At 38.0% G+C, this 23,557-nt stretch overlaps 1 protein-coding gene across 2 annotated transcripts in view; it reads left to right on the plus strand.

Moving 5' to 3' along the window:
- The window catches only part of PKN2 (protein kinase N2), a 54,924-nt gene extending 32,579 nt beyond the window's left edge, over nucleotides 1–22,345 (plus strand). The window contains exons 4-22 of one of the 2 annotated variants that reach the window (XM_088169938.1): nucleotides 4,002–4,119; nucleotides 5,618–5,763; nucleotides 5,857–6,070; nucleotides 8,815–9,000; nucleotides 9,290–9,399; nucleotides 11,304–11,447; nucleotides 11,585–11,660; nucleotides 11,978–12,152; nucleotides 12,397–12,526; nucleotides 12,964–13,118; nucleotides 13,204–13,279; nucleotides 13,362–13,453; nucleotides 14,453–14,629; nucleotides 15,205–15,267; nucleotides 15,363–15,439; nucleotides 16,762–16,904; nucleotides 18,140–18,247; nucleotides 19,801–19,881; nucleotides 19,962–22,345. In XM_088169938.1, the coding sequence (XP_088026064.1) occupies nucleotides 4,002–4,119; nucleotides 5,618–5,763; nucleotides 5,857–6,070; nucleotides 8,815–9,000; nucleotides 9,290–9,399; nucleotides 11,304–11,447; nucleotides 11,585–11,660; nucleotides 11,978–12,152; nucleotides 12,397–12,526; nucleotides 12,964–13,118; nucleotides 13,204–13,279; nucleotides 13,362–13,453; nucleotides 14,453–14,629; nucleotides 15,205–15,267; nucleotides 15,363–15,439; nucleotides 16,762–16,904; nucleotides 18,140–18,247; nucleotides 19,801–19,881; nucleotides 19,962–20,165 (2,475 nt within the window). In that variant the 3' untranslated portion in view covers nucleotides 20,166–22,345. The remainder of the gene's footprint in view (nucleotides 1–4,001; nucleotides 4,120–5,617; nucleotides 5,764–5,856; nucleotides 6,071–8,814; nucleotides 9,001–9,289; nucleotides 9,400–11,303; nucleotides 11,448–11,584; nucleotides 11,661–11,977; nucleotides 12,153–12,396; nucleotides 12,527–12,963; nucleotides 13,119–13,203; nucleotides 13,280–13,361; nucleotides 13,454–14,452; nucleotides 14,630–15,204; nucleotides 15,268–15,362; nucleotides 15,440–16,761; nucleotides 16,905–18,139; nucleotides 18,248–19,800; nucleotides 19,882–19,961) is intronic. The other variant, XM_014883954.2, reaches the window with a different exon arrangement.
- Nucleotides 22,346–23,557: the final 1,212 nt, after the last annotated feature.

Here is a 23,557-nt window from a genome sequence, read left to right on the forward strand (position 1 = left end):
AAAATCCATTAGTTTAACATTGTAATGGGCATGATAATTACAACAAAGGCAGCATTGCCAAGTCTATTCTGAACTTGGCATCTAGTTGTAGTTAGCAGTAAAAGGATCAGTGCCAAATGCTTCAATAGGATGTGTGTAGTATTCTGATAGAGATGTCATAACCTGCATTGATACACATACACATAAAATACACATTGAAATAATTTCTTTTTATGGAAGTGTGGTAATCTAGAGGTAGCAACTGATAGAATAAAGTGAAATTAAAAATAAAGCCACACTTACTATTATATCTGAGTTTTAAGTACTTGCACTCACTCTCTCTTGATAGCACCAGAATTTTTCCAAGGAGGTGGAGGGAAAGTGTCTGCTAACTTCTAAATGGGTTCAACTTATTACATATTCTTTTCTGTGTAATAAAATTCATTGTAATCTAAGGATCCTAAGGATCCCTCAACCCAAGGGAAAGACAATCAAAACCTTTGAAATGAAAGAGAACAAAACAAAATCAAAAGTCAACAAAACCAAGTTCAGAAAATAACACAACCCCCCCCCCAACAACACATTTTGTTGAGTATAAGGCAGTCATAGTTCTCAAATGAGAAAAAAGGGAGGGAAAGATCTTCTACTTGCCTGCTCCTTCACCTTTCATTTATTACCCGTGAGCTGTTCATTTCATTTACTTTTACTAAATCGTTAAGGAGATTAATTTGCAGACTAAGGGGAAACACAAGAGTAGATCTAAGAAATAGTGTGTAGTAGCTTTAGATGTTTTTGTGTCCAGATAGTAGTAGGTAGAATCAAAATGTTTTAAGATTTTAGCGGAGCCAACACCTATCTGGGTCAGTGAACTTACTAAAAGGAAGTGTTTGACTAGAAGAGTAGGAATCTGGGAATTACATTGCTACTCATAAAACTGATTTTAACCAGAAATCGGTGGAAAGGAACTTCATGTTTTTGACTGAATTTGGGCTAGCTGTTGGTGGAGAGGCAGATCACTTTGTGTCTGCCTACTGTATAACTTCCTTATACCTTGAAAAAATTTCTCCCAGAAAATGAGTTTAGACTCAATGGACCAGAGGTGCCATCAAGTTCCCTCTGTCCCAGGTAGCCTTATCTGAAAGTGACCTGTAACATACTAGCTGGGGGCAAATAGAAGAAATATCTGGAGTGCACATTATGACTAAGGTCCTGGGAATGCTGTCCATCCACCACAGTCCCTCAGCTCCTGGAAACCCTTGGAGTCTACATCCTCTGGGGCCATGTACTTAACAACAGGTACACTTAAAACTAATAATTAGCTGACCCAAATGGATCAAAAGACATACGTTAATTAGGTTTCTAATAAACCCTTGGTAAGTAACCTCATAACAGGCTGAAAAACTTAACTAAACACTCGGGCTGTAATATTAGACATTTGTAGCAGTCTTTGATCAGACTAGGTAGAGAAGATAAATTCTGGTTTGCTTTAGATTGAGGCATGTAATTAAAATCTATGATTGAATCTTGTATTTGCGATTGGTAAATGCTTAAATGAGTCTACCAGATGGGGACTATATAGTAACTGGGCTGGAGAGAGCAAGCTGGAAAGCACAAAAGCACTGCCAGCCACTTCAGCAAACAGGATGGAAATGGTGGGTATTCATTCTCTTTTTTTTTTTTTCCTGCTCAATAGTGAGTTAGTTTGGCAAGTTTGAACTGTAGGCTTGAGGATGCTGATTATGTTTTAAAAAGCTGAGCTTAAAAGAATCCAAGCATCTGGATGGGGTGGGAAAAAGGGGCAGAAAATCCCCAGTTTGAATCCAATCCCAGTAATCCAATAGTTCTTTAAGTAGTCATAGGACCGTCTTTAAACATATTAAATTCATTTGTGACCTTTCTTCAAGTGTACTATATGATCTAATTTCAAATCTGTTATATTGTTTTGAGACCTAAATTTAATGGAGGGAGGTTATAATCTGTTTTCTAAAAATGAAAAAGCAGTCTGTTAATAAACCCATCATCTCATGGGAAGCTTTTCCCTTTGTACTTTAGTTGCTTCAGTAACATTCAGCTCAACCTATTTGGACTTAAACATTTCTGAGATAAGGATCATCTTTCCTTGGATGTGTGTAGGTTCTCTGAGATCCCATGACAGCTTTGCAGATCAGTTTTACAGGCACTGTCAGTTCTTCTGTACTCAGAAGATGCATTGAAATACTTTGTATTCAGCCTCCAACACTAAGAGAGCTGCTGAGCATTACACATACATTTTGATTCTGAAGATGTGATCTTCTGTCTCTTTAAAACGTAAGGATATCTCTGTAATGCTGGATTGCCTCCACTCTTCACACTGAAGGGCTAATGTTGCTCCTGAGCTAGCAAATCCATTCCAGTAAGAGACTATGAGGGATAATCAAGAGCAGCAAGATCAAAAATAAGATAAAAGTGAAGATACCGACAAAGAAACACTTCCAGCATATTTATACATCAGAATGATGCATGGATAAGGTTTAATACAGGATTTTAGAGTGACTTGTAATCTGTTACTTAAATCCTATACCCTGCTGAGGTCAGTGATTACTCCAAATTTTCACATCTGTATTTGAGAAAGTATTGATTTAGGAGAGTCAGTATGATCATTAATTGGATATGGAATCTTAAAATATGAAAACTGTGGTATCTCCCTGAAACGTCAATGATTACTAAAACTTAAAATTGAGAGTTGTGAAACTATGGTATACAGAGGGGGCACAGTTTCTTTCCACAAAACTTTTTTATGTGTAGATCTTGGTGTATCTACCCTGCAGAACATAGGGCAGTGTTAAAATACCTGAGTGAGTACGTTAAGGTGCAAGGTCATACTGGAGCTCTGTGAAGGTAAATTTCTCAGCATACAGGTTTTTCTTACAGTATGCTTCATGGTGTCAGTATTTCTAGCTCTGGGATCTGAGGTTCACTGCAGTTCTTTTCGTTGTGGCAAGGAAAGAATTTAATTTCTTCTTAAATAGTTGATAACTTCATTATGAAATTAAAAGTACAATTATAAACCATGTCCATGAGAAAGTAACTTATTAACAAGGTTATAGAGTGACTACAAAATGAGTTAACCAAAATACCCTTTGGGCTGTAAGAAAGATGGTACACATCTGTCCTGACTGCTGTTAATTACTGTGATTGATAGGTACTGCATGGACAGGACAAGTGCACTGCCTTAAATTTTCTTATGCCTTGTTTTTGTTGTTGTTCTTACTGCAAGTCAGATCACCTTTAAACTGTCTGGTAATTCCCAGAACACAGAGAAGGAGCCACATGGCAGCCCTAGAAGTTTATGAAAGTCCATCTTTATGGATGTTTTCTTCTAAACAGTTTCTTATGATACTGCTTTTGAAAATGAAATTTGGGTATCTTAGTTTATTGAGATTTAAAAGTACTGTGCTGTACTTAGGTTGCTGATGAAATAGCTAGGCAAGTAGTCCTTGTTTGTTACATATTTATTAATGCAAAAAATCTTCAGGTTTCATTTGTTCAGAAAAATGTACTGCAGACTTAATGTGCTATGTAAGAAACACTGTATTTCTAATTTCAATATTGAAAATCAGCTCAGGTTAAATCGTACAATTACTTTTATGTGGGCTTCGTCTAGCAAATTTCTCTATTATAAGAGTTTTTACCATACTCAAAGTAAATTGGAGACATTCTACATAGTTTTGGAGGTATTTTGCCCTCAGTATCTTCTCCTTTCCTTAGTATCAGATTACAAAATATTAATCTACACATGTAATGTTTCTAGATCATGCCTCCTTTACTCACCTTGAAACATATACAATTACCCTGGGAGTGGCTTACAGTCTTCAATCAACTAATGCCTCTGTCCTAAGTTAATTTCCACTAATATACTAATGTGGTTAGTTTACCTAATGCTATACAAAATGAAAGGCATAGATTTAGTTCTTGTTCCTAAGTATGTGTGTCTTGTTCCACGAAAAAGTTTATGATTTCAACTTGTCTGTTTGTTTTAACAGGATCGAAAACTTCTTGCCACAGCTCAGCAGATGCTTCAGGACAGCAAGACAAAAATAGAAGTTATAAGAATGCAGATTCTTCAGGCAGTCCAGACCAATGAATTGGCTTTCGATAATGGTGATGGTGTAGAAAGGAAATATCAATCATTAATGTCAGAATGCCATATAGATATATACCCACATGCACACAGACTTACCATAAATTTCTGGCAGAATCATTTGATACATCTTGCATGAACCAAAAATAATCAGAGACTAGGCAAAATTTTGTGTGTCTTGGGATGCCAAAAACATCTGATGTAAAGGAAAATACCTTCATCATAATGAAGAGAAATACTGTCTCTCTTTATCATTCTTTTTATAACTTACGCTGTCCATTTTTGCATTGTGGTCTACCTTCTCCCTTCATGCGTTCTTTCGTTTGTCTTAATAATTAGTGATTTTTCTTTAAAGCATATAATCTTTATATCATAAAAAAATCTGATGTCAGTACAAAGCCTGTTTGTCATACCTAAATAGACTGACCTTATTTCTAGTGGTAGGACAGATGGAGGAGAGTTTTTCCTGGCTTTATAGGTATTTAGGCTAGATTGAGTGCTAAACAGCTACATTTAAAGCAACCAAAAAAGTGTTATTAAAATGACCTGGCTTGAAATAGTCATGCTGCATTTCAGAGGTATTTTTAAACTTGCATTTCATTGAAAATCTTCAAGTAATAATAAAAAAAAATTACTCCTGAGCTCTAATAGCGTGAGTGTACTAGAAACTTATGGGCATATGGGTATATCTCTAAGTCTTGAACTTTATTTGTGTGCATTTCTGAATATTAACATTGTATGACAACGCTTGTAATCAGGGCCTTTATATAGCCTAGATAATGAAAAATGTGTGTGTATGTTTTGTTTTCTGGTGTGTGAGGTGTTTGGTTTCTGTGTTTGTTTTTCCACACCACTTGTTAACAGCCCATTTTAGCACATGGATTACATATATCATTTGTTTAAAAGAAAAAGAAATTTCAAGGTAGAAAGGGCTTTCAAATGCCTTTTTGTGTTCCTACTACTCTTAGTGCTTTAAACAGAAAGGAATATATTCAGGAAATGTTCTCTTTAGGATATCTAAGCACTGTAAGATGTGGACATTAGAGTGGTTAACCCAGACCATTTGGCAAAGGCAGTGTTATGGAATGTCTCCCATTTATTTCCCTGTGCTGGCAGAAGCCAGATTCCATGGGATTTCAAGTGAAGCAGGGGGATTATCAGAAACTGAACAGAGATCTACTTGGCTACAGAGCAATTTAAAAAATAAATTCTCACAGTGTAGTTCAGGAGTGTTGAAGTCCCAAAACTTCCTTGCCAGTTGAATATTTGGGATATTTCAGTTTTGTCCCTTGACTCCCCTGAAGACATATTCTTTTTCTCACATCTTCTAGCAATTATAGCTCTTCAGGAAGTAGGAGCTGTTTATTGAATTGAGGCCCTGATCAGTTATTTCTTCATTCAAATGCAGAATTTTTTTTCTTTTTCTTCTCCCCTTTGTTTATACGGAGGGATTGATATTAAAGAAACTAAACCTGGTTGTTATCTTCAATGAAGGTTGTTTGTTTATATGTCTTGCAGCAAAACCTGTGATAAGCCCTCTTGAACTCCGAATGGAAGAATTACGACATCATTTTAGGATAGAGTATGCTGTAGCAGAAGGTGCAAAAAATGTGATGAAATTACTTGGATCTGGCAAGGTTACCGACAGAAAGGCACTTTCAGAAGTAATTTGTCATTACAATTTCTGATACTTTGTTTTAAAGGTTCTTTAAGGATAAAAACACTAACTATTTCAAATTTCTTTTAATTTTAAAAAGGCTCAAGCAAGATTTAATGAATCAAGCCAGAAGCTGGACCTCTTGAAGTATTCACTGGAACAGAGATTGAATGAGCTTCCTAAAAACCATCCCAAAAGCAGTATTATTATAGAAGAGCTTTCATTAGTCTCTTCACCCACATTAAGTCCTCGTCAGAGTGTAATATCTACTCAAAACCAGTATAGTACACTGTCTAAACCAGCAGCTTTAACAGGTATGATTTAAAGAGCTTTTTTGGTTTTCCTTTTTTGATCTTAATGGTTTTAAAAAGCCTTTAATTCCAACTATATTTCTTACTGGACATATTTAATCGTTGTTTTTTTCCTAAACAAAGGCATTTAGAGTTTCCAAGTGTCTATACACTGCAAAAAATGCAGATAAGTTTCTTTGATTTATTTGTTGACCTTTTTATAATGTTATTGAAAATATGACACTCTGGCTTAAATAGCTCCCTATGGAATGATATTGCTAGGATTTACCAAATGCCTTTCATCTTGAGATTATCAAGTACTTATCATCAAGGTGGATAAGTATCATTATCCCCATTTTACAGATAGGGAAACCAAGTTGTAGAAGGGTTCAGTGAGTTGCCCTGATCATACAACAAGTAGGTGACAGAGCTGGAGACAGGCACACAGCTTCTCTCCCAGTTCCTGTTTTACCCACTGGACCTCACTGGATTTCTGGAAGGTGAGATTTATGCTACCAAATCATGCTTTATATTTGTAATCCAAAGAAGGAGATCCTAACAAACATAGATTAAACCATGGGAGACTCTTGTTCGTTGATGTCAGCTGTTTTCCCTGCAAATAAGATTGGGTTGGTTTTTTTAAAAAGATTTAGCCTACTGTGAGGAACCAGTACTACTGAGTACATTTATATATAAATGTGGCTTAGGAATGTCTCACAGTTTGGGTTCACCTGAAATTGTCCTTCATTGAAAGTAAGGTTTCAACAGACAAACGATAGTTTAACAAAGGCCTTGAACATTTGCCTCACAGCATTCTTAAAGAAAAGCATGTTTTTGACTACTTGGGGGTATGTTGCTGTTCTAAATTTATTTAGCCAGTGGTCTAGAATTCCTATAACAAATAGGTTTGTTTTTATGTTTTGTTTCCTAACACATTTTGCATGTAACTATTAAGCCTATTATTAACAGAGTAAGTTTATTACAAAAAAAACACCTGTAATTCAAATGTTACTCAGGATATACATGTAGAACTGAAACAGAATTTAATTTTGAAGTACTATGGGGTTATATTTTAAAGCAAAAAGAGGAACTAGTTTTAATAATAAGAACAACAACAATAATACGGAGCCAGTCTATTTCTCTTGCATTGTGGTTTATCAGGACCTCAGCCAAGAGTCCTTGTAAAGCTGTGTGGTAAGAAGAACTTCATCAAATTAAATCTCAAATAATCAGTGACTAGGCAGGAAGTATCATGCCTCAGGTTTAAAACAACTTGCCTTTTTTTCTGTTTCTTGTAACACGTAATCAAGGGTCAAATACCTTATAGTGACAGTTTCTCTTTAAATGTGATTTACTGATACATATGAAAAAATTTTAATAGAAATTGATAAAGCTACATGCTGAAGTTCTTAATAGTTTCACTTTCATATTGCCTACACAAAGAGCTTTTGTATTGAGCTGGATTTAAATGAACAGTGTCTCTGTGTTTTGCCTCTAATGCTTTGTGAGAAATAGAGCAGTGCTATGGTCATATATCTTAAAGTGCATCAACTTAACTTTCTGATTTGCATCCATTCCTTATACAAGAGTATAGCTTTTCTGCTTATTAATATTTTTTTTTTTTCTAAACAGAGTTTGGGAATGAAGTATTCTTTTACCTTTTAACCTGTTTCGGAAGCCAATAGCATCTCTTTGTCTTCATAGCCTAATGCTTAGCTGTCACTTACGGCTGTTAGCTTCCTACAGGTTGGGATTTCTTCTTAGACTGCTTTCTTGCTGTCTGTTCTGTGGGCTATGATGTTGCCAGATCATTTTTAGGTCAAGTCTGACTTAAGTTTCTGTTACAAAAGAGTACTTTTAAGTTTCATGGTTAAGTTTATTTGCTATCAAAACAAGACTGCATTTCAGAGCTGCATTTCTAGCTAACACTGATTATGAACTGGCTAATTTTACCACTTCTAGTATTTGATTTTGTCAGTCAGTGCTGCCACAGTTTTATAGATGTTATCTTGTACAGGAGGAAGCTAGCCTACCATTCTTGTAACCATCTGTGGTGTTGAGATGTTTTTGTGCTGCTGGAGGAAACTTCAATTAGAACAGCAGCCTCTATACCTCATTTGGTTAAAGATGTAGAAGATTTGGAAGAATAGTTTGTTGAAGAGTAACTTCTTGTATCAGCTTTTATAAATCCAAATTCAGTCAAGCTGGAACAACTGAATTATTTTAAATTATGTACTAACACAAATTTGACTTTAGGTTGCAGCAGGCAAATGTGATTTCTAGTGTGTGATATCTTACACAAATCTGTAGTCTCAATAGTTTGTTAATTTTGTCCAATATTAACTAGTTATATAAAAGTCATTAAAAATTATTATTGCTCCATCTGCAAGATTCATTATTTTAATAAGAAACATGAAATTTGTCAGTCTTAAAAAATGGCATTGTTTACAACTCGAACCCCAGTCAGTTAGTTTCCCAAGTAAAGAAAACAAAGACTTCTGAGACACAGAACAAAAACTTACGTTGTGTTATCTTGGTGAACTGTTGTTCTTCCCTAGAAGATTGAGTCCCACATAGTTGACTTTTAATGGTTTTATTTTCAATATATATATGTGTGTCCTGGATTTGTCTTTTGATTTCATCTGATCTTTCTGTTATAACCTGTGGGAGTCAGAATGTGAGCTATTGCCATCAATCAGTCATTAGTCATTCACTTGGTTTACTTAAGAGCAGAAATCTTTCATAAATTATTGTCTGTCTTCTTCTAGGTACCCTGGAAGTGAGGCTCATGGGCTGCCAAGATATTTTAGAAAATGTCCCTGGTCGATCAAAAGCCACATCAGTTCCTTTACCTGGCTGGAGTCCAAATGAAGCCAGATCATCTTTCATAAGCAGACCCAGTAAAAGTAAAAGTGGGAGTGGCAGAAACCTTCTGAAAACTGATGACTTGTCCAGTTCAGTATACTCTTAATTCTCTTATTTTTATGCATTATCTTTTATTTAAATTTTCACGGGCATGATGTGTTCTGTAATTTAAAATACTAAATTGATTCAAAGCTTTAAACTTTCAATGTTTCTTCATCTCTTAAGCTGTTAACAAAAGCCAAAGCACAACCAACTGTTATGCCCATAAGAACCAATTAAATATGAGATTACATTTCTAAGGGAAACTTACTGAAGATTTTTTTGTTTGTGGAAAATCCTCTTAAGGATTTAAGCTGAGTTTGTGTATTTTACTTACAGATGAAGTCTGTGCTGTACTGAAGCTGGATAACACCGTGGTTGGTCAAACTAGCTGGAAACCGATTTCCAATCAGTCATGGGATCAGAAATTTACACTGGAACTAGACAGGGTAAAAATGTGGTCTGATTTCATTGGCAGCTGTAGTTGATTCTTGTATTAATTTCATTTTGCTTTTCTTTTCCCCTCTTGCTGTCATTTTGTTCAAATTTTGTAAGTGCAATATTCCTACCTTTACTAGAATGAGCTCCCCGGGCTTAGGCTGTTGTGCTGGCTCAGCGTTCTACAAATCTTATCTTTTCTGACTTACAAACCAATGTAATATTTTTGCCAAGATTCAACCCTTAGTGGGTTTTCAGAGATGGGAGATGGGAGAGATGGTGCTTACTTTTTTATTTGCATCATCAACTTTTAATTATTTATCAGTAAAGTGTGATATCCGATCAATTTGGATGTTTTGATATAAACATGTCATAGAATTTTTACAGTGTTTATAGAAGCATTCTCCTGTAAAGCTGGAAAAAATTTATTAACATTTCTGTCTTATAACTTTAAAGTTACTTGGAAGGCACAAGTATTCAATTGACACTTTTGAAGTAGAATTTCTGTTACAGATTTAATCAAGTATTTTTTTAGATACCTGATAGTCCTCGTATTTTAAGGTACAAAGTTTATTTTTTTTTCTGTCAGTGTTAAATATAGGCTGAAAATTAAACTGTATTTTAGGAGCTTAAATGTTATCTCCAGTACATGCTTATTCCAATATAGACTTCTCACATGAGAAAAAATAAAAGCCACTTTCCTGTTTTTGCTTTTTCCCTGCCAAGCCCCAATCCAGATTCCCTCCATCTACGAAGGAAGCAATTTTAGGTGTGCAGGTAGAGAAATTCAGGTTACAGTTATGAGTAGTTCAGGAAAAAACAAAACAGCTGTGGAGCCTTGAAGCCTCAATTATTCCCAGATTAAGACTAGAACTTCTTGAGGTAGTAGCTGTTCCTGCAAGCCTCGTATGTGTTATGGGCTCTATTTAAGAACTCAGGTTTTGGTGTCAGAAAAGGACTTTGCTTCTGCTGTTCCTGGCTACATATCCTGAGACTGGCAGAGCACGGTGCCGATAACACCAAGGTGTGGCTTCAATCCCCATACGGGTCATTCACTTCAGAGCTGGACTTGATGATTCACGTGGCTCCCTTCCAACTCAATATTCTGTGAATCCTTATGTGCTTGAAATGCACAAGCCAAGCCCCATTATTTTTTAATCTGGTGCTTCTTCTTGACTTTTACTTCTTTTAAAACCTATCATAGCTATGTTAGACAGTAAATTGATGTATCATGATGGAACTGAAGTAATAACAAACAATGGTGCTGTTACATTGCAGGATTCACATGTATTTCAGGATTCTTCACTTCTGGAACAGATTTTTGTAACAGACATGTAAGACTCTCTAAGAATACATAAATCACATCAGCAAGATGCAGCAGTAGTCCCTGGTAGTTTAAAGATTTTGGCCCCTCTTTACAACCATGTTGCAAAAGGTGTATGCATTTCTAGAGATACTCTATAAGGTTTTGCATCATTGTGCGTATGCAGGTACTAAAATGACTGCAGGCATAAAATGAAGTTGATATCTGTAAAAAATATGGAAACTACCAAAATTGAGGTTTCTAAGCACAAGTTACAGTTTGTTGTCAGAGGTTGAGCTAAAACATCTTGAACAGGCAGTGTTGTTAGGCTGACCCAAAAAGTCTGGTGACTGTGGCTCTCTGCTTCTACTCTCAGGGGAAATTTTACACCTGTGCTTTTATTTGTGTGCTGGAGATCTCATCTGAACTGAAGTGAAATGCTGTGATCATCCTAATGAGAGCTTCAGTCTGACTGGTTAGCCCTGACAGCTTTTTAAAATAACAGCTCTGCATCTTGCTCCTTGAGTTCCTTGATCTTACAGTTGTACTGTGGTAACTCTTGCAGAACAATTACTAATAAGCGATTTCCTGTGTCTGTGTTTCCTGTCGTAGTCACGTGAATTAGAAATCTCTGTTTATTGGCGTGACTGGAGATCTTTGTGTGCAGTAAAGTTTCTGAGGTTGGAAGATTTCCTGGATAACCAACGGCATGGCATGTGTCTCTATCTCGAACCCCAGGGCACTCTGTTTGCAGAGGTAAGAATGTTTCTTTGAAGCATTTGAACATACTTGCAAGTATTACATGGCAGAATAGTTTAACAAGTTTTCCTTGAAGTTTTAAGAATGCATTCTGTTCTGAAACTTGAATTATAACACATGTTATTTGAATGCAGGTTACATTTTTTAATCCAGTTATTGAAAGAAGACCAAAACTCCAGAGGCAGAAGAAAATTTTTTCAAAACAGCAAGGTGATTCTTTAATATAAACATGTAAAGCTTTAAAATTGTATAGATCTGCGCAATTTTGTACAGAGGTCTAATGTTTGCCTGCAAATAATGCTGTTGATTATGAAGGATTTGGCACTGCATTTAGAAATCTTTTGTATTAGAATTCCTTATTATGCATTAGCATTTAATTGTGAATAATTAGAAATTGCTAAGGAAAAGGACAAATTCAGTTCGTTTTTCATAAGCTGTAAATTAATACGGGCTTTTTTAATTATTGGTTTTGGTAACGAGTAAGGAAATTTCTTGAACTCTGTTTTCTTTTTTCACAATATCTATAGGCAAAACATTTCTCAGAGCTCCTCAGATGAATATTAATATTGCCACTTGGGGAAGGCTGGTAAGAAGAGCTATTCCTACAGTGAATCACTCTGGCACTTTCAGCCCCCAAGCACCAGTGCCTGCCACGGGGTCAGTGGTGGATGCCCAGCTCGCTGAACTGAGCCTGCCAGCCAGGTACGTCACCCCTGCAGCTCTGCAGTACCCCTGAGTGCAGGAGGGTGCACTGAGAGGCTTCTGCCCTAATGTACAGAATGAGTGCAGAGGCTGGTTATCCTGCAAGGCTGCAGACCTTTCCATGTTTTAGTTGTGGAAGACTATTCTACAGCTAGATCTACACACAAGGTTTGGTTTAGGAGAAATCTACAGGTATTGAAATAGTCTTTGCTGTGCACTGAGGAGTTATTTATTTTTTTGTCAGTGACTCTCCTGTAGCCAAATTGGACTTTGAACTTGAGCCTGAGCCTCCGCCTGCTCCACCCCGTGCATCTTCCCTTGTGGAAATATGTGAATCTTCCTCTGAGATAAAGGCTCCTGAAGTGCCTTCTCAGGCAAGTAACTATTAAGACTCTTGGGTTATACAGTTTAACAAGGTTGTAATATTGGCATCTTTATGATGTATTTCTTCCTTTATATATCAGTACATGCTCCCTTAACTTCCACAGAACTGTGTAAATAGAATGCTCTCATTGCTCTTGGTGGCAAACTGTTTCTGTGATTGGTGTGTTTAACACTCCGCGTCATTGGTTCCACCAAAGAAAAAAGACAGAGTTCCAAAACTATTAGAGTATTCAGGATAAAATGGTTCTATTAAGAAAGAGCAGAATGACTGGAGCAGTTTGTTTCATCAATCTGTTAAAATCTTACTTACTTGTAACATCTGGAAATTTGCCATTTTAGCCTAGGTAGTAGGTGTATTAAGAATTTCATGTGCTTATAGTAAAACTTCTGCATTCATTTGCCTTCACGATCAGTTTTAAATTTTCAGGTTTATCATTCTTCACAGGATGAAGTAACAACGTTTGATTTTGAAAATGGCAGAAATAGTATTGTTCCAAAACTCCAGCCTGAAATAATCTGTGAGTCTGATGTTCCCCATTCGGACATGAAATACACCAAAACCAGAGAGCCTGAAGACAGAAGGTAAAAACGTAGTGGTTTTCCTATCTCAATATGAATTTTTCTTAAACTAACAAACTAGAAACTTTGTGACTTTTTTTTTATATAGATCACAACAAAGATTTCAGTTCAGTCTGAAGGATTTCAGATGCTGTGCTGTACTGGGCAGAGGACATTTTGGAAAGGTAAATGTCAAAAGGCTGTTTCAAGTGTCAAGGTTTTATCAAAAACTAGATACAGCTCTTAAAATTATCTGCTCTATTTTAGGTGCTGTTGGCAGAATACAAAAACACAAATGAGATGTTTGCTATTAAAGCCTTAAAGAAAGGAGATATTGTGGCTCGTGATGAAGTAGACAGGTCAGTTTGTACAATATAACATGGATTCCATAAATCAGTTGTGTGTTCTACCAGCGAGTTGTTGAATTGAGTGGAAGAGCAGAGTCAGTTGTCATCTCCCTGCATAGTTGGCTGCTGTAGATGGGTATTCTTCTTCTGGGGCAAGGAGGGAGCAGAGAAACTCCTGATTTGTTTTAGAGCCCTTCTTATGCCTGAACTACAGCTCTGACTTTAAGCTGATCCTGTTTTTGATTTTCACGTTCTCTTGCAATTATTTATTCTAATTACTTCTAATTACATTCATTACATTAGGGGATGACAGTGACTGCTTTACTGGCAGAACCCATGTTGCTGTTTCTGAACCTGTAACATACTGTCATGCTCTGTCCAACATATTTTCCCTTTGTATACTCCATTGTTGGGTGGTTTTCAATCTTTTTGACCCAAAACTCAGGTTCTGGGGTTTGTTTTTTTTTATTTGCTTGGACATGTATGGGCCATTACAAAACCGTTTGCTTTTAGTGCAAGAAGGTGTTTTTACAGTTGCTTAAGAGTGACTGTATTCTTTTGCAGGAAGAAGGATAGCTGTATTAACAATAACCTACAACTTAAACAATTGGTTTGAGGAGAAATAACCAGGAACTACTATAGATAGATATCTGTAATACTGTCACTGGGTTTCCACTTTACGTCTTGTAAACAATTAAAATAAAAATTTATTTAAATGAATGTCACATGATATTAATGCATAGTTAATGCAGTCCAGGTATTTGGAAGGAGAATTGTCAGTGCAGAATTTTCATGGACTGCTAGGCTTCCTCTTTTCATTTGGGAAGGCTAAATATAAATTCATGAAATCTTGATATTAAAATCTCTCCCTTGAACCAAAAGAAAAAGTTCTTATCATATCCTGAGGAATAGAGCAAAAAATCCATAAAGTACAAAATACAAGTAATTTCTGAGAATTGAAAAACTGTGGTTCAGCACTGAGCTTTATATTGTTCCTGATTTTGTTTGCAGCTTGATGTGTGAAAAGCGAATATTTGAAACTGTGAATAGTGTAAGACATCCGTTCTTGGTGAACCTTTTTGCTTGTTTCCAAACCAAAGATCACGTGTGCTTTGTAATGGAATATGCTGCTGGTGGGGACCTGATGATGCACATTCACACTGATGTCTTCTCTGAACCCAGAGCAGTGTGAGTATCCCTCCCTTCCTGTGGCATTAAGTGAAGGGTACTTTGTTCAGTGAATAAGAACTAAGGGCTTTATCACCATATGCCACCACATTATGCCACCACAGTAAATGCTGCTTAAGTTTTTAAAAGGGTTGGAGATTCTAACTGATTTTGTTAGAAGAAGACATGCAGATTTTATATGCTTGAATCTACACTGAATTCAAAATTTATATACAAGTATTTAATTTTTATAATACTTCTCTAAGACTACATTAAAAAGCTGAATGAAAAGTTAAAATCGTAGACAAGGCCATTTTTTTCCATTTTTAAATGGAAAGAATAAGCTGATTTAGAAAACCTTCAATGCTATAGCAGTGAACACTACAGAAAACACCATCTACTCCAAACAAACATGCTAAAGTTTGAAAGCTGAAAGTTAAAGTATTTTTTCCATTTGGCTTTAGAACTCTGGCCTTGTATAAAACTAATCTGTACCCAAAAAACAACTGGTAAACTTCAGGGTTTGGCTTATAAAAAAATCAGTAATAATTGAAAAGCAAGACAAAATTCCATTGAAATTTTAACTTTTTCAACAGATTTTATGCTGCATGTGTGGTTCTTGGACTTCAGTATTTGCATGAGCACAAAATAGTGTACAGGTAAGTAGTCATTTCCAACAGATGAATTTCAGCTGTTCTGAATAGTACTGAAGAAACATCAAGTGATGCAATTTTGTTCTCAAATGTTCATTTAGAGATTTGAAGTTGGATAACTTATTGCTGGACACAGAAGGCTTTGTGAAAATTGCTGACTTTGGTCTTTGCAAAGAAGGTAATGGCCCTTAAATTTTCTTTCTAGGGGAATTTCATAATCTGTCCTAGACTTGACTGTTCCTTGAGAGTTTTGGACTGCCAGATGTGTATAGGGTCTGTTTACCATGTGTCATTTGAAGGAAAAAAATACATTGATTGTGCAAATGTGGAGATAGGAAGAAGTTCCTTCTTCACGGTTCACAGGAGCATGTGAGCATTGCCCCGTTCTTTTGTCGGTTGTGAGCATCACCTGTTCTGACTCTTATTTCCTCACATCTCTGCTTGATAACAAGGCACACTGTGCATTTTACAAGTGAGTAGAAATAGCATTGGGTGGTATCCTCATTCGAAACAACTTGGCACTGCACAAAAAAATCAAGTGCCATTATAATCCATCCTGAGCTCTTGCTTTTTTACAAATTCATTATCTATTTTTTTAGCTCAGAAACAGTTGCAACTCTGAGTATATGGAAATTATGTGCCAAGTATATTACAGCTAAAATTGAGATACTGTCCCAAAAGGGAAACCTAAAAGTTACTTTCAAGCATCTCACTACTGGCAAATACCAAACAGAGATAGCTATTACAGTGTTTTTCTCAAAACCCATTGTGTGGGCAAAGATCCTTTTTCAGTTCATATAGCCTGTCTTCCATATCTCTTCCTTTAAGGTAGCCTAAGAGGGAATTGGGTAAATTCAGTAGGTCATCAAACATGAGTGTCAGGGCAAGTCCTGTGACTGTAGCTACAAATAAATTCTGTAAATAAACAAAATGAGAAGGAAAGTTCTTTAATGACTGCTACAATAAATGGTTTTCTCAAGTTTTCTGCAGCAGCTCCTCTTGTCATGTCACAGCAGGCCTGGTGGTGCTGATGTCCCAAACTTCGCCCCTCTGGCAAATCCACAGGGCTTATTTTGCTCCACGTTCTTTCACTACACTCCATGTTTTACTTTTCTCTATGTAATTTGCACTGCAGAAGCATCCAGAGGGGCATGTTTGGCTAAACTAGTGTGTACTGCATTTTCTTTTGCTAACTAGTAGAAATAGAGCATAAGATTGTATCTTTCCAAACAAAGATAACTGGGCAAGAGTGTAACTGGAACCTTAATCTGGTTCATTGCATATAGCAAAGGATAGCAAAATTTCAACAGAAGCACATGTGAAACAAAGGCATGGAGAGGAAGAAGGAGGGAATGTTTTAACTCACTGGCCTGAGCCTTCAGGACACGGACCCTGGATCTACAGTATCAGTTGAAGTTGCTCTGGAGAGGTTCTGCTTGGAGGAATAGGTTGTGGAATGGCAGAAAATACTGCTTACTTTTCATTATCTGTAACTTTCAGGAATGGGATTTGGAGACAGAACAAGCACATTCTGTGGCACACCGGAATTTCTGGCTCCAGAGGTGCTGACAGAAACCTCCTATACAAGAGCTGTAGACTGGTGGGGTCTTGGTGTTCTTATATATGAGATGCTGGTGGGTGAGGTAAGTTCTAGTAAGGTACAATGGAGTGATAAAAAGGAATGTTTGAAGGTTACAAACCTCAGGAGACCAGCCTGTTAACATTTCATATGCCCTACCTGCCACAGTATCAGTATTCATTATACAGCATGCATAGGCATACCCAGCTTTACAGTGAGCATCTTGATGTGTGTCATCCAGAAAAAGAAGTGTGAAATACTGAGCAGCTGCTCACCTAATACTGGATGCTCTAACACTGGAGAAGTTGGCGAGTCATGTCTGGAGCTTGAATTATCAGCTATTGTAGAAGGCAACAAGTTGTAACAGATCTTTGCTTTATTCTATTTTTAATTACACTGTGATATCTTAAATCAAATTCCAGTAATGGCATATTAATATCAGTGTCTCTAAGTAAGAGTACAGTACATCTGTACTTACAGTTTGGGGGAGCTAGGTTTCCAGGACACATCTGTTACCAAGTCTGAATATGCACAGCAATACCAGTCTTCTGCTTTCAAATGCTTTTGGAGAAAAAAATAAACTCCTGTAGCTTGAACGCAAGTGAACTTTAACAATAAAACCGGATAGAAGTGAAAGATTATGCCAAGGACACTAAAATAGAAAGCCTCTGTTCCATGTAAATGAGCTGGTATAAATAAATCACTGTTGAGAAGTTTATTTGTCATGCATATACTGCTCTACCTCTGGTTCATTTTGTAACAGTATCTCCTAAGTGGCACAGTGATAGCACATATGCTAAAAACTCATAATTTCGTTGTTTTTCAAAAAAAGATGGACACTCTACTTATTTTCACTTCCTTTCAGGTAAAAAAAGGACAAAAAGCTTGTACAGTGTCACCTACATCAGTGACAGGCCACTGCAAAATAGTTTGAAAACTATTGAGTTGCAACATGCTAAAGATTTTATGAAAACAGATTGATCACGCTATTTGTGAATGGCAGCCTACCCCAAAGAGCTGATAGATAATTTCCATGTACACCTTGAGTTCAAAGAAGATCCCAGTTTTAGGTGTTTCTGCATCTTAAAAGCACATTTTTAAAACACAGTCCTTCAGGAGGAATTATGGGATAATACCAACTTGCTTTTTCTTTCTTCCTTGTGGAAAGCCATGTATCTGTTCCTGGGAAGGAAGACTTCATTTCTGGATGTATAATTCCAAATACTCAGCTGAGTTTATGTTGTTTTCAGTTGTGATTTTAAGCCTGTTTATAGTGGTTTTTAATTACTTTGATTATAGTCTCCCTTCCCTGGAGATGATGAAGAAGAGGTGTTTGACAGCATTGTAAATGATGAAGTAAGATACCCACGATTTCTGTCTACAGAAGCCATCTCAATAATGAGACGGGTAAGAACATTTTAATAATTACTACAGTATCTCTCTCTTGTCCCATTTCCAACAATTACTTTTGAGAGGAACAAAATAGTTTAGGAACCTGCCCTTCAATTTTTTTTTGACCGTTAAATTTCAGACTTGCTTCACTTATGCTGTGCCATGCTGCCTATCACCTTAAATGAAAATTGTCTATGCCATTCCACTTTATTAGGAGCAAGTTTCTCTTTTTAAAGTGTAAAACACTTAAGGCTCTATTTTCTCTCTGAAGTAAGTTTCCTAGTTTCACCTAACTCGAGTAGTTCAGCTTTCTTTTTCTAGCCAAACACTGCCGCATTGACATATTTGGTAGATTAGCATTGTCACATGAACATTTTAATTCAAAGACTTCTAAATCTTTTTGGTTTCATTCCAGCTGGGGCAGGGAACACTGTACACATGGCCTCTGCAGTCCCATTCTTGGCAAAAAACTGCTGATTTTGGTTATGGTTGTTGTTAGTGCTATTCCTTAGTGAGATGTGTCTGCTTATCAAAGGAAGGCAGATGAACCTAAGTTAGCACCTTATCACAGTTGACAGAAAGGCAGTACTGGAGCTGGTTCCAAAGCCTTTGGAATCAGCCTCTCCACCTAAATATCTGATGCTGAGTATCAGTTTAGCACCCAATTCAACAAAGTGCTGTAGCACAGTAATTACTGTGACATAACTATCTAAGCAGTAGCATAAACATTCGGTAACTTAAAACCATTACTTAGTCTCAGGGACAGAGTATTTGCCTAGAGAAAGAAAGGAGAATACAGTTTTAAGGGCAGGACCTGGGAAAGGTATTTTTGCTGTGAAAATTCATGCTAATATCCATAAGGGGACAGAATGCTACACTGCACCCACAATACATGTACTACGAACTTTGTACTGGCAATTTAGTAGCTGGTGCTCTGTGCATGCTCTTTCCATCACAGAATTTCATTCATAACATAGTAGACATTATTTTCTGATGGCTGCATCATAAATATCAACCCACCTGCTGCTGGGCCCTGTCTGGAACAGGGGGCTGCTCACAGCAGTACAATTCACAAGGGGGAGCATCAAACTTCTGGAGCTAACTAGCAAACCCTTTCCTTTGGCTGAATGTATGAAGCAGCTTGAACCCTCTCCTTGAACCCTCTCCTGGTAAATGAACTGCTGTGAAGGAGCTGAGCATTGAGACAGCAGGGTTATCTCTTCTCTGAGCAGAGCAAGAACCACTGGCTTACGTAAATTTGTACCCTCATCAACAAAGGAACTTTGCAGTCTGTGCTGAGCACTTGCCCAGTACCAAGACATGGCAGCACAGCTCTGCAGGGAGACAGATGAGTCTGCTCTGGCACTGGTCCTGCTACTGGAACTGTGTTGGCAGGATGAAAGAGCACTGCAAAAAGCTTTGTCTGTCCATTTCTTCAAGGGGAAAAGACTGCCCATAGGCCAGGGAGTATGTCCACCTCATCTTGGTCTTGGCTCTTACACAGTAACACTCATCCTTCCTTTCCCTCCCCCTGAATTTCTCCACTGAAACTCTGCATGTTTTGTCAGCTGCTACGAAGAAATCCAGAGCGGCGTCTTGGAGCTGGAGAGAAAGATGCTGAGGATGTGAAAAAGCATCACTTTTTCAGGGTGAGTACAAACTAGTATTATTTCTAAGGACACAAAGGAGTAGAGATGGAGAAACTAAACATCATTCATTTATTTTACAGCAAATAGATTGGCATGCTTTACTGGCCAAGAAAGTCAAGCCTCCTTTCGTACCCACCATTAGAGGACGAGAAGACGTTAGTAATTTTGATGATGAATTTACCTCTGAAGCACCTATCCTCACTCCACCTCGGGAACCAAGGATACTTTCAGAAGAAGAGCAGGAAATGTTCAGAGATTTTGATTACATTGCTGATTGGTGTTAACTTCCACACACTGTGAAGCCCCAGCTGACTGGCTCACAAGAATGCCTCTCTCTGAAGAATACCGACCCTTCAATTGCTTTCTGTGCCACCTGTAGCTTCTGGGTTTTTTTAAATCACATGAAGATCCTTTTAAGTACTGTTTTAACACTCTTGTGAAGAGTGGCCTCTTTGTATATTGTTTTTTATATGAGCACTGGAAAGCAGGTCTATGGCGTTCCTAAGCTGAGTTGGTGAACCCAGGCTGTGTTGAACTTCCTGCACACGGGCACACGTGGATCTGTACAGTTTCTCTCACTCTTCCACAGCAGATAATACCGCTTTTTAAAGTATCTGCCTCAAGTGGGAAAAGCAGACTTTGAGCTAGGTAATCTCCACTCAGCCACACTGAAGTAAGTTGGGACACCGGTGACACTCACACAGAAACTGGTTCTAGTCGGAGAAGGCAAATTATTTCAGCTAAATACTGTGCAGTCTTTAAAACTACACATTTTTATGTACACCTTCATCTTGTGTTCTTAAAATAATGGTATTGAGAACAGATATGCCTTGTTTTGTAAATTTTCTATGGTATTTATTAGGAAAAATGTTAAACACCTTGCCTTTGAGATAACAACCGTGTAAGTGCTTCCATTACAAAGAAAAACCCAGAAAAATCCGGAGAGTTTACCAAAGTCACTTGCCAAACAGTTTTGCCTTCAAACTCCTTGAGCACGGCTTAAGGCCCTGGTTGGGATGAGGAATGTAAGGAGGATGCTGCTCAGTGTAACCCAGAGCAGAGCAGCTGAAAGACCCAAGCCCGGCCCCTCCCGTACTCACCTCGAGCCTTTCCCGTGCCCCGAGGGGGCAGAGAAGTTCCCAGTCCGTATCCAACCCCCTCCACCCTCCTCTGTCTGCTGTACAGTATCATATCACTTAGGAAACGTAAGGATTTTCAATGCATACATGCTGTGAACATGTATATTTGGAAGTTGTAATGTATTCTTACCTCCAGGCAAGTAATTTAATTGTACCACTTCACCGGTGTTGCGTAGTGGCCAAGTGAACAAAAAAATGTATCCGTGTAGGCCACTGACCTCCAGCCCCTGGATTGGCAGTTACTGAGAGTAAAAAGCAATATGTTGTAATAGAATGTATAAATATTTTTGATAAAAACAGTGTATATTTTATAAACCCCTTAACACTAAAAGCTGTACCTCAAAAGTTGAAAAGTAATTTAGACCAGACACTGTGTGTATTTGTAAACCAAGACCTATTTTTGGCATCTACTGTTCTGTGGGCAAACATTTACTCTTGGAAAATAAATTTCCCATGTGGTCCTTCCCTCTAGCACTATTCAACACTGTAACCTCACACGTTCATTCTGGCCAGGAGTTTCATGGGCTAAGGCACTGAGCATCACACTCAAATGATTTAAAAACTGGTAATTTTATTAATTCAAAGAAAAAACATAAACCACTGGAGTATGCAATGCTAAGGTGGTGGTTGAAAATCAAGATGCTGGACAGACCTGCAGGGGAGAGGCTTAAGAGAGAAAAAAATAAAATAATGGTTACTAGGTCTAAATCAGGCCAGTCCCCCACAGGATGGGGCAGGCACCTTCCCCTCTGCTACAAATCACATTGGGAAGAGTGACTCAACTCCTCAGCATTCCTTGTTTCCAGGTTCTATATTGATTAGAATCAAATTATGTTCCTGTATCTAGCTGAAACCAATACTTTTGAGGTACAGTCAGCTCGCCCTTTTTGGTTCCCAAATATATATATACACAAGCATCTCAAAGGGTGCTTAATACTTACGAAAGTATCCTCAAACATACCTTTTTGTAACTACATCTTGTACAGAAATCTTTTTTTAATCTAAGCAAATCACTAAAAAAAAAAAAAATTAGAAAAAATTAGAGGGCAGGGTATGTTCACCCAGTTAAGCTGAAAAAAGCACTAATTTTATCTCTGTAGTTTTTTAAATATTTTTAGGCAGATTAAGATTTAAACCCTAGATTGTAAATATATTTTGCTATACTTTATCTGTATGTGGCTGCTCAAGCACTTTGTAAGGAAATTAGGATATTTTAGAATGGTACACTATGCATTAAATGAAATGTGCCTTTAACAAATGTCATTCTAAGTGTTTTGCAGTCATTAATATCACAAATTAAAGTTCTAAATAGAGTAATTTGTAAATTGTGTCGCAAACATGATTTTGCTGTTTCTTGAAGTGGCTGGTCATGTTTTCTCCACAGGTAACTTCAGAAAAGATCTTACTGTCAGGAGGGGATCTACTCTGGTGGGAGCTTAGTAGGCTTCTATTCTTTTTAATTTTTTTTAAGGAATATCACAAACTGCGTCTGAGCGGTCTGGCTCGGAGCAGTGCCGAGAGGAGCAGCCCCTGGCCTGACTCTGCGCTCTCCCTGCCAGGCCTCCCCTGAGGGCAGGGGACACAGCTCAGCCGCTCCTGGGAACTGCTCCACTGCAGTCTCCTTCCTACCCACCCTTCCTTAGCGAGCTGTGTAACCAAACCACACTGAGCTCCTTCTTTACGCAGTCTAGAGGATGAAACTTTCTTCTGAGTGCATTTACAACAGAATTCTTTTCTTCGTAAGAATTCTCTTACGAGCCACATGGAATTTCGCGCGGCCATTTTGCCCAGAGACGGACACTTCATACCTGGCTAAGCAATCGCTCCAGAAAGAGCTGGCTCCAGAATTTCAAGGATCGAGTCTGAACTGCCGTTGAATTAAGGCTCGAAGAGGTCCTGCCCTCGCACTTGTGTGAGGGGAATGCGGCCCTTCATCGCCCTGCCTGCTCCCGGGCCGGCTGCTGAGCCGCCCCTCAGGCCCAGCCCCGGAGAGCGGAGCGCCCAAAGCCCGCCCTCCGCCTGAGGGCCCTGCCCCTGGCCTGGCTGGCACAGCCGGGCAGGAGCACCGAAGTGGTTAGAGCTCCCTAAAAATGAATTCCGAGCTAGGCCATATTTTTTCCTGCTATGCTTCACATTAACTAGCATACTGCAGCCAGTAGTCAGTGGCCTTCCGAATATTCCTGCCCCTTCAAGCAGATTCCTAGTTCTGCCTGTGTGCTGCACAGTTACTGCCATCTCCACACCTCGGGAGATACAGGAACTGCTTGTGGAACCTGCAGGGTCAAGGCAGGATTGCAGGTCCGTGCTCCATCTGCTGCACTTAGAGCTTTGCACAAACGTATTTAAATTCCCGTCCAGGCAATCTTTGCTGTACACAACACTTTCAACTGCAAACACCCAGCACATATCAAGTACTCAGGCCTGATACCTGAAAGGATTTAAGTATAAGCAGTAAGGGCCATGTACATTTCAGTCAGTTTTAGCCTTCATGGAGTAGATTTAACCCATAGATCCATGCTGGAAAGTTGCATTCACAC

The sequence above is a fragment of the Sturnus vulgaris genome, chromosome 9, assembly GCF_052056855.1.
Source record: "Sturnus vulgaris isolate bStuVul1 chromosome 9, bStuVul1.hap1, whole genome shotgun sequence".
Classification (NCBI taxonomy): domain Eukaryota; kingdom Metazoa; phylum Chordata; class Aves; order Passeriformes; family Sturnidae; genus Sturnus; species Sturnus vulgaris.